The sequence below is a fragment of the Neltuma alba genome, unplaced genomic scaffold (assembly GCF_004799145.2).
Source record: "Neltuma alba isolate B1F8T4 unplaced genomic scaffold, ASM479914v2 tig00006174_pilon, whole genome shotgun sequence".
Lineage (NCBI taxonomy): Eukaryota > Viridiplantae > Streptophyta > Magnoliopsida > Fabales > Fabaceae > Neltuma > Neltuma alba.
This window is the reverse complement of record NW_021634373.1, coordinates 1-11,229: the sequence shown is the minus strand read 5'-3', so window position 1 is coordinate 11,229 and position 11,229 is coordinate 1. Positions and strand designations below refer to the sequence as shown.

At 31.1% G+C, this 11,229-nt stretch overlaps 2 protein-coding genes across 2 annotated transcripts; both read left to right on the top strand.

The window, feature by feature from the left end:
* The first annotated feature begins 3,203 nt into the window (after window positions 1-3,203).
* On the top strand, window positions 3,204-5,166 carry LOC114749778 (metallothiol transferase FosB). The gene is made up of 3 exons (XM_028938315.1): window positions 3,204-3,534; window positions 4,170-4,498; window positions 4,837-5,166. The coding sequence occupies exons 1-3, from the start codon at window positions 3,326-3,328 to the stop codon at window positions 4,926-4,928; spliced, it is 630 nt and encodes a 209-aa protein (XP_028794148.1). The 5' UTR covers window positions 3,204-3,325; the 3' UTR covers window positions 4,929-5,166.
* A 4,168-nt stretch (window positions 5,167-9,334) lies between these two features.
* Window positions 9,335-11,175, top strand: LOC114749777 (uncharacterized). Its single transcript, XM_028938314.1, has 2 exons — window positions 9,335-9,641; window positions 11,071-11,175. Exons 1-2 carry the CDS (start codon window positions 9,399-9,401, stop codon window positions 11,173-11,175), a joined length of 348 nt encoding a protein of 115 aa, XP_028794147.1. The 5' UTR covers window positions 9,335-9,398.
* The last annotated feature ends 54 nt before the right edge of the window (window positions 11,176-11,229 follow it).

The following is an 11,229-nucleotide window of genomic DNA, read 5'->3' as shown; positions in this document are numbered from 1 at the left end:
TACCAAAATGGTTACTTGAATTTACAAAATCCCAATTTAGTCACAAGTGACCAATTTGACGTTTATAAATTTGCTAAAATAACCATATTGCCCTTTATTTTATTTATTGTTTTTTAAAAAACCAAAGCCCTCACTGGCCGGCCGTTCATTGGAGTTTTGGTACCGGCTGTGGTGGCCGTCCTAGGAGCTCCGGCTACCGGCCGACAATTGGTCACCAGAGCTTTAGTAGCCGAAAATAATTTTTTTAAAAATTTTTACAATTTCAGTATAACGGTTAACAACTTTTGTGACGTTATTAACAATTTCAGTACAGCAGTTTCCGGCCACTAGAGCTCCAGCAACCAATTGTTAGCCTGTCGCCAAAGCTCCAAGTACGGCCGTCGTGGGCACCAGAGCTCCGACAACTGGCCAGCCCATGGGTTTTAGTTTTTTAAAAAACAATAAATAAAATGAAGGGTAATATGGTCATTTTAGTAAATTTATAAATGTCAAATTGGTCACTTGTGACTAAATTGGGATTTTGCAAATTTAAGGGACCATTTTCGCATTTCGAAGTTCAAGTATTATTTTTGTGTGATTTTCCCTATAAAATACATAATTTAGAATAACTAGCATCATTAACAAATTTTAAATAATGCTCCTCAGGTTCTCATCCGTTCTAACTTGGATATGATATGTTGATCATTTATGTGAATAATATCTTTGATAATTTATAATCTTGAAAATGACTGATGATGACTTCTCTAATGACAACCAGTGCTTTTGCCAACTAGCATTCTCACCAACTGTGACAATTATACAATGTTAGATTGACTTTCCAACTCATGTTAATAATGAGGCCAAAAATTAAAAAGATGTAAGGGAAAAAAATTAGAATAAAATTGACTTTGTAGTAAAATTACCTAAATACTCGTAATTTAAAATTGAAAAAATATAAAGTATAAAAAAAATTTAATTGGTAATAAATTTATCTCATTACGGTAACATCTAATATAGTGACAATTGATTTTACAAAAACGTTCTTACTGAAATATCACTGACAATAAAAATGTAAGGAAAAACAATTATAACTTATTAAATGGCAATAACAATTAAAATAGGGACAATTAATTTTATAGAAAGTAAGTAGGTCAGTTACACAAATCTTAATTTTAAAATAGTCTTTAAGGATTTTATAAAAAAATTAATCTATTTGGAGAGGTTATTTTCTGATTCGCATATTTGGGTGGTTTTTTTGTATCTTTCTTAAAAAAGAAAAAAAAAAATCTCACTTATAATGCCTCCTAGCTCCTTTGCCCTATCCCAATAATTGCTGGAAATCTTTTCCCATTTAATTTCATGTTATATAGTACTCTTCTTATTCTAAATAATTCAAAAAATAATTTTAGTCAGCAAAGTATATATTTTATTGTAAAGAGTATATATTTTATAAAATTCGTTGCTATAATCAAGGGAAAATCATAAATAAAGATCATGAAATTTGAAAAATTACAAACAAAGACCTGTTTATCAAAATTATTGTCAAAACTTATACTATTATTGTTAAAATCCATAATTACTTTGTAACAGGTCTCTATTTGTAATTTTTCATATTCCACAGTTTTCATTTGTGAGTTTCCCTATAATCAATGCAAGAGGCTATAATTTTTTAAGGACACAAATGACATTGTCTCTTTTTTATGTGGTTGTTAAAGAAATTTTATATCCTTACACGTGTCACCGCGTGGATTAGGGCCCATACACACATTCGAGTCACGTTTTCCGCGAGGAACACTGTATGGATAAAATTGCTTCGTACAATCCTCCGCAGAAATTTATGAAAATTATAATATATAAAAACAAAACAAAAAGGGAAAGCAAAAAGAGTAATAACAACAATAATAATAAAGTGCGAGCAAAGTCATACATTCATACTTTTCGGCAGTCAGGACATACTCACATGGTAACTCCCGTAGCCCCAAAAGAAGGGGTACTTCTGCGTTTCTTTTTATGAGCAATTTTAGACTAGATTTAGTAGGTAAAAAAATAATTAAAATTAGTTAAAAATAATAAATATATAAAAACTAAAAATTTTTATAAAATATTTTTATTTATAAAAAAGTATTAAAAATTTATTCTAATAAAAAGAATTAAAAAAAGAGAAAATTTGTGATGGAAACAAATTATATTAAAATATAATAACATTTATCATCTAGAAAATGATGTTTTGATAAAATAAATATATTAATTATTAAATAAGTTATTAATAGGAGTAAAATACAAAATTTTATTACAAAAATTTAAGGCAATTTATAAATATTATTTATATTTAAATATAAGAAAGCGATAGTAATTGTTACTTATAAAAAAGAAGGGTAGGAGTAATTCTTTGCTGCTACTAATAATAATAATATCAACAACATTTGGTATAATTAGCATATGGTCAAGTTTCTTTAATACTACGTTCGATTTTTAAGATAAGAATTAATTTAATTTTTATTTTGATTCTAATTCACTTTATTTTTTATATTTATCCCCTTTTTTTAAGATGGTCTTTGTAGTAATAGTAATTCTAACTAATACACTTAATTAATAAAAGTATTTTAAAAAAGATAATATCTATTTATTACAAATAACTAATTTAACTAATTTTTTTAATTTACTCAAATTAATTCACTAGCTATTATACTACCTCCGGTCCTAATTATAAGATTTTGTTTGTAGTTTACAAATGATGTCCTATAATTAGAATCAGAGGTAGTATTAAGTACTCTTATACTATCTCCAGTCCTTAATATAATATTTTGTTTGAATTTTATTTTGGTTCAAAATATAAAAATCCAATTCATTTTGTCTATAATATTTATCCATTATTTTTTAAGGTAGTCTTTATAATAATGGTAGTTCTAACCAATATACTTGATTAGTAAAGATATTTTAGAAAAAAAATCTATTTATTACAAATAATTAACTTAACTGATTTTTTTAATTTATTTAAATTAGTAACTAGCTCTTATATTAAAAACTTAGTATTAAGAACATGAGGGTACTACCATAAATTTCCAGGTCAAAAAAAAGGGAAATTATTTCAATATAATTTGCACGTGGCGTATTCACCTACGGTTACCTGCACCCAGCACCCCCATGTGTTCACTTCTGCTTTGCATCTATATAAACCCCATGCTGCTTCAAATATCTCTATAAGCACATAAGTACAATTACACATTCACATTACTCAAATAAACCTTCTTCTTCATTTCTTCGCTCTCGTTTTGCCTTCTCCGTCTGTGCATTGCTCGTCAGAGAGAGAGAGAGTGAGAAGCGTCTGATCTGACGTGAGAGAGGCATGGATCTTCGAGTGGAAGAATTAGTGTCAGCATCATCACCATCACCAGTTTCCGCTTCCAATTCCGAAGCCGTTCCTCTTCCTTTGCTCTCCCTCAACCACGTCTCCTTCGTCTGCAAGAATGTGAGCCAGTCTGTCAAGTTCTATGAGGATGTCCTTGGATTCGTTCTCATCAAGAGGCCTTCTTCCTTCAACTTCGAAGGAGCCTGGTATGTGTGTGAAGAGGAACCTCTCTAAATTGCTCTGTTATTCTGACACTTCTGCAAAATTTTCTGAGTTTTCCTTGTCGTTTCCTCTGGAATCTCCGATTTCGAAATTCTAGAAGCTTCCTCGCAAGCTACCGTTCATGATCTTTGTGCTTTTCTGTTTCAGTGAATTTCTCGCTGTTGTTATGCTGTCATTTGCTCAATGTACTGATTCTTTGTTAGATTTTCTTCCTTTTGGTTGTGGCTTCGATTTGAATCTCGTAAATCTTCAGGATTCTTTGTAAATAGCTTCCACAGGAGCTATTTTATGCAATTTGCGCCTCTCTGTTTCTCTGATTCTTTGTAAATTTAATTATGGCTTCATTCTGAATCCATTGAAAATATCAGTGATCAGCTTCCAAATAGATGACAAAGAAGCCGCTGCTTGTGCAATTTGAGCTTTTCTATCTCTACTATTTTACCTTTTTCTTTTGAGATCAGGCACGGACATTAGTAATTAATCTTCATCTGATGAACCTGGATAAAGTTTTCTGGGCTTTTATTGTGTCTTCGTTCTGAATCTCATAATTTCTTTTAGAGTTCGATATCTGATAACTTCCTGATTAGGTGATGTTTGTGTTGTTTCTGCCATTGTCTAGGTTATTCAACCATGGAATGGGCATACACCTGCTGGAGTCAGACAAGGTTCCTACAAAGAAAGGGAAGATCAACCCTAAAGATAACCACATTTCCTTTCAAACCTCAGATATGCAGCTCATAATGAGGAAGCTAGAGTCAATGAACATAGAGTATGTGACAGCAGTTGTGGAAGATGGTGGAGTTACAGTTGATCAGCTCTTCTTCCATGATCCAGATGGGTACATGATAGAAATATGCAATTGTCACAATCTCCCTGTGCTCCCACTTTCCTCATGCCCTCTCAAGCTACCTGACAACCATGAGAAACATCACCCACCATCTTTCTACGGTGCGTTTCATCTTTGCTGCTCAGTGTTGTTGAGATCAAGCGTGATTAAGAATAGGAAAAAGTCCTTGAATAGAATTAGACTTGAAAAGGATACAAGTGAAATAGATTTGTGATTCTGGTGCTTGTTTTGGGTCTAAAAGTAGAATTGATGAGGGTAAAGACAAAATATAAATATAAATCTTAAAAGAATAAACCATCACTTGAACCAACAGGTTTAGAACTTGTTCTCATCAAGTAAGGTCTTGAGTTTGAAAAGAATGAAGTAGTGATAAAGATGATATATGAGCCTTGAATGATGGTAATGTTTAATACCTTGCTTTGCATGCTGGTTTTTGCAGGTGAGAGGGATCTGAAGATGAGCTGCTCTGCTGAGGTCGTTTCGCTGATGATGGAGAATTTGATTTCAGACATGCTCAATATCTCAATATGAGAATTTCCAAAACTATATGTACAAAAATTTGTGCAATAGGCCATTACAGTGAGTTGTTTGTGAATGCAAGAGAGTATTTGTAATGTAAGTTGATCACAAAGTGACGTTTTGGTACCAAAAACCAAACCAATCCTAAGAAACTGGAACATCACAATGTCTTCTTTTTCCCCCCCCCCCCCTTCCTTTTTTGAATGAACTCCGTGCCCTATCTTTAATTCTCAATGTTATAAGTCGTGCAGTTTGTGAATGAGTATACAATTACTTTTATTTTAAACCCAGCATTAATGAATTAAGAGTGAAAAGTTCAGAGTTTGTGTGATGTGAAATATGGTGCCCTTACCAATGGCAATTACCATTCGTTCAAGCTTTTGTGCTTGTTTTTGTTGAGTATTGAATCAGACATTGAGTGGCTGTCTAATGTGAAATGAGACGTTGACTTCATAATATTTCAAGTGTTGACCTTTAAGATAGGAAACCCTTCGAGAATTGATTTGTTGCTTTTGTGTTGTTGGGATGAGGGTGAGTCGGCATAGACATGTGCGAAAGCGTGCTGGTTAGGAGAATTCACCCGAGGGAAATAAAATAATTAGTGATATGAGTTTTTGCTTATCAAGAAAATTGACTTATATTATTTTTATTTTATAAAAAGATTTTGTTTATTAGATTGAGAGTATGTTACTGCGGATGGCAAAACAAAAAAAGAAAAAAGAAAGAAAGAAAGAAAGAAAGAAGGAAAGTATGTTACTTTGGAAAATTATTTTGGAAATGCCTATATTTTTCACCAACCATATCTTTTTGTTTATTAAATCATTTAATTTTATTTTGTTAGTAAAGTTAGCCCTGTAATTATGCTCCCTTAACATTTACGGGCTAATTGTACTGATAAAAGAAAATTAAATAATTTAATAAAGAAAGAAAAATGTGAGTACTAAATTATAAATCGAAGAAAAGTACATATACTTATAAAATAGTGTTCTCTTATTACTTTAATTATGATTGATTTGATTATAATTAAAAAAAGAAATTGAACTATTATTTCTACTAGCGTAATGCCTAATAATTTCCATTTTAAAGACATTAGGATCTTAGGGCAAACTGATATTTCTTTAAGCTAAAGTGATGTCTTCTTTTTGTTCCTTTTTTTTTTTTTTTTAAGTTTCAATTAAGGTGATGTGTTTTGAAATACAAGGGATTGGGGGGGGGTTTCTTTTTGAATTTCTAACTACTCATTTAACATGCCAGGGTTTCTTAAGTGTTTGAAATTTATATATTATACTTATATTTGTTAACTTTTATTTTTTAAAATGTTTTAACATCCCCCTCCAAATCCAAGTGGATGGACAAAATTGAATCAGATCTGAAATTAATCAGATTTGATATCCAATGTTTCCAACTTATATGCACATGGGGGGTCCTACTAAAAAGATTGTGATTTAGGAGTTGAAAACTCATTGAGAAAATTGTGGATAAGGACTGTAGATAAGAATTTAAATCAGAATATTATATTAAGATTTTTATATTTATTACTACCTCCGGTCTTTAATATAAAACCCTGTTTGACTTTTATTTTGATTCAAAATATAAGACCCCAATCCATTTTATCTCTCATATTTATACATTTTTTCTCAAAGTAGCCATTCTAACAATGATAGTTCTAGTCAATACACTTGATTAGCAAGGATATTTTAAGAAAGATTATACCTATTTAGGACAAATGACTAATTCAACTTACTTCTTTAATCTCTTCAAATTAGTTAACTGGCTCTTATAATTAGGATCGGAGGTAGTATATCAATTTTTTTAATAAGATATGATCATATGTTGTTGAAAAATTTGATCTAAGTATTTTTTGAATTTGAGACAATTACTATAAGGTCTAGTATAAAATTGTAATAACAAGAAATGGTTGCTTCTAATAAAAAATGTTTGTTTTTAAGTATAATCAAAATCAAATATTCATTTAAAAAAAAAAAAGCTGGAGTGCATGGCTGACAGGTTGGCAAAATGCTAACATGAGCCAGTTACATTTGGACAAGTAGGCGGGTTGGTCCACAAATGTGCATCTCAATCTTAAAACTAATGGCAATAAATTTCTTTTTTCATTTTTTTGCCATTACTAGCAATAAATTTTTACATACTACCTCCGGCCTTTAATATAATATCTCATTTAAATTTTATTTTGGTTCTAAATATAAATTTTTTTCAAGATAGTCCTTTTAATAATTGTAATTTTAGCCAACATACTTGATTAGCAAAGATATTTTAGGAAAGATAATATCTATTTATTACAAATAACTAACTTAACTTATTTTCTTAATCTCCTCAAATTAGTCAACTAGCTCTTATAATTAGGACCGGAAGAAGTAGTTTCTTAGCAATTTATATGCAATTCCTTTGTAACCCCAAGCATCAATTTTTATATGATCTGTGTAATTTCTGCATTTTCGTTCCCTCCAGGGTCTAACTTAGCTTTGAAATAAAAATATGGAAGGGTTAATATAAATTTTGGTCTCTCAAATTTGCCTTCAATTTGGTTTTAATCCCTCCAATTTTAAACCATAGGTTTTGGTCCCTCAAATTTCTCTTTATTTAAAATATTACTACCTCCGGTCTTTAATATAAGACCCTGTTTAACTTTAATTTTGGTCCTAAATATAAGAACCCAATCTATTTTATCTCTCATATTTATGCATTTTTTTCAAGATAGTTTTTTTAATAATTGTAGTTCTAGACAATATAGTTGATTAGTAAGGATATTTTAGGAAAGACAACACTTATTTATTACAAATAACTAACTTAATTTTTTTCTTTAATCTCTTCAAATTAGTCAATTGGGTCTTATAATTAGGACCGAAGGTAATAGTACCTAAAACCCAATAAAAACTTGCACCATTTTGCCCCTAGAGGGACCAAAACATATGGTTTGAAATTTAAGATACTAAAATCAAAATGAGGGCAAACTAAAGGGACAAAAAATTATATTAACCCGAGATGGAATTTTAAATTATAAGGGTAAAGTACACGTTTTGTTTTTTTTTTTTAAGATAAGTTGGGAAAAATACATATTAACTCTGGTCCTTAACATAAGATCTTGTTTAATTTTTATTTTAATCTTAAATATAAGACCTCAATCCACTTGGTCTTTCATATTTATTATGTATTTTTTTTAAAGTAGTCATTCTAACAATAATAGTTCTAGTTAATACACTTGATTAACAAGAATATTTCGGGAAAAAACAACACTTATGTATTACAAATACTCCCTCCAGTCCTAATTATAAGAGCCAGTTGACTAATTTGAGGAGATTAAGGAAGTAAGTTGAGTTAGTTATTTATCCTAAACAGGTGTTGTCTTTCCTAAAATATCCTTACTAATCAAGTATATTGATTAGAACTATTATTATTAGAAGGGCTATTTTGAAAAAAAAATATAAATATGAGAGACAAAGTGGATTGGAGTTTTATATTTAGAACCAAAATAAAAGTCAAACAGGGTCTTATATTAAGGACCAGAGGTAGTAATTAATTATTAAAAATAACTAACTTAATTTTTTTCTTAATCTTCTCAAATTAGTCAACTAGCTCTTATAATTAGTGTTGGAGGTAGTATTTAACTCCATTAGTCTTTGGTTGTCTGACTGTGATACTTATTTTTTTGGGATAAAGAAAGGAAATTCATTCATAACTGGCCAAAGCAGCCAATATGCTTCTAAAAACAGTTTTGTCTGATTCCAACTTGCACTTTTTCCCGAGATAGTTTCATTGAAAGAAAAAATTGACATATTAAATTTCTATACGTCAGATATTAATATATGAAGTTAAATTTTTAAAATAAATTGTCATTAAAATTATTAACAATGTGAAAATTAAATGACTTAAAAATATGTTGGCAAAAATATGACTTAAAAATAATTTATAAAATTAAAGAATTAAACTAAAACTTCGTATACAATTTAGAGGATATTCAAATGTGCATTTTTGTTACAGAAATTTAATTAATAAAATTTATTTTAGAATCTTCAACAAATTTATTTATTTTTGTTTAGGGTTAAAATTGAATCAAAATATTCTGGCAAAAATACTGGCAAAAAAATTGAATAAAAATATAAATTTTAAAAATAAATGAGACATGTCATTTTTTGTGTGGCAATGAGACATGTAATTAAATAAAATTGAAGATAGATTAACTTTAGTGTTGTAAAACTCATTTCTTTGACTTAAGAGGGTTTCAGTGGAAATAAATTATTATTTTAAATGTAATTTTATAATATATGAAATACGCAAATGAAACGAGTTTTACCGTGAAAATACTTTTAAACATTTCTTTTTAACAATCAGACACCGCTTAACACTCTCTAGGGCCGCTGAACCTCCTCCGGCTGTTTAGAGAAGCTACACAAACGGAGAAGTTAGAGTCCACTGTTGCAATTCTGGTTTGGTTGATGAGAGTTGAGAGCTTAGGATCCTCAAATGACAGAGAATCCCAAGCATACGCTGGAAACTGGCTTGGAATCTGCTGATAGGCCCTCTAAGATTGCCAAAACGGAGGATTTTAGCGACGAAGAGGAGGAGCAGAAGCCTGCAATTCACGATCCATCCATGAGCCAAAACCCCAGGATTCAACGCTATTTGGTGGCAGTTGAATATATTGGGACTCGTTTCTTTGGTTCTCAGAAGCAACCCAATTGCCGCACAGTCGTCGGTGCCCTAGAGGTGTGATGATTTACTTTCCCCTAACTTTTGCTGCCTCTACTATTATCTAGAAGGCAAAATGGAGCTTTCGAGTGCTATCCGAATTCCGAACGTCGAGGAAAATGTGCTTTATCATTTTGGTTATACCAGAGCAGGTTTTAGGGGTTGATAAATAAGGGATAGATGCAACTTATATATTTCTTTAGGCCTAGGTGTAAGCCATTTCAGTGAAGTTAAAGGCACAAAGGCATGTCTAAGGCAGAAGAGGTCCTGGTTAGGCGACCTCATTTCCTTGATTAAGAGAGCTAAGGCAGAAGAGGTCCTGGTTAGGCGACCTCATTTCCTTGATTAAGAGAGCTAAGGCAGAAGAGGTCCTGGTTAGGCGACCTCATTTCCTTGATTAAGAGAGCTAAGGCAGAAGAGGTCCTGGTTAGGCGACCTCATTTCCCTGTTAAGAGAGCTAAGGCACTCAGCTTGGGCTTCCAACCGTTTTTCAGATAATGCATTGTAATTAGCATATAATGAAGTTATGAATTTACCAATGAAGTTTTGAATTTGTTCTGCGTTGATCCACTTTGCTTGCTTTCTGTTTCATTTTACCAGTGCAATGCTAAGAGTTTTAGCTCTGTTCAGCCGTACTAGATGAGTCACTTTATCTTCAGAGTCCTTCATCATTCTCAGTCAAGATGAAAGAAATATAGGCAGAGCCAGAGAGAGGGCGGAGGGGATAAGAGGGTTGAGTTTGAAGGGAATGACTAGGTGATACTAGCTGTTTAAGCATATAACTAAATTCTTGATGGGCATCCTTATATTAAAACATTAATTAGAAATGGAGGAATGGGGGATTTAAACAAGCCTTGAAGAGTTAGAGCCTAAAAAATTTCATAAAAAAGAAAAGAAAGGAAAATTAAAGAATTAGTTCTACATGTTATGATTTCTGAAGTCTAGTGTGGCCACATGTTTTTTCCCCCCCTTTTTAGCTTTGGACTTAATTCTTTATACATTATTACCATACTCTGTTGACATCTTACCTTTTTTTTTTTTAATGTAAAGTTCTTGCTTGAACAGTTAATTTCTAAACATCGTATATTACCACAGTCAAAATTTATTTATTCTTTACTTATATCTTGTTTTCCCTTTCTCCCCATTAGTCAAAGTTTATACTCAGGAAACACTTTTTCAGTAATTCTTGTGGAAATTGTTGGAGCCTTATGGTATCTATCCAAGGACAAATCAAAGTTCTACATTTCAGAGGCACTTGCTTCCCTAAATATATGTATTATTTATATGTAAGAGTAAATTCAAGGAAAATATATATTAAAGGTCGTGCAAAATGCTTATTATCTCTGTTCTTCAAGAATAACTAATAATGCACTCTCTAGTCTCTGTGATTTTTACTCTTACAAGGTTCCCTTCCTTTCTGATTTCTGTGATCATATATTATCTACAGATTGTAAGAGCTGAACTTCATAAGAAAATTGAAGTTGGTCTTTTTTCATGTGATATGGTGGTTATGTTGAGAAATGAGAAGGAGATTGCAAATAATTTCATATAAGGAGATGATAGACGGGTTTCCATTCAATCAAAAAATTAAAGAGTATCATTCTTA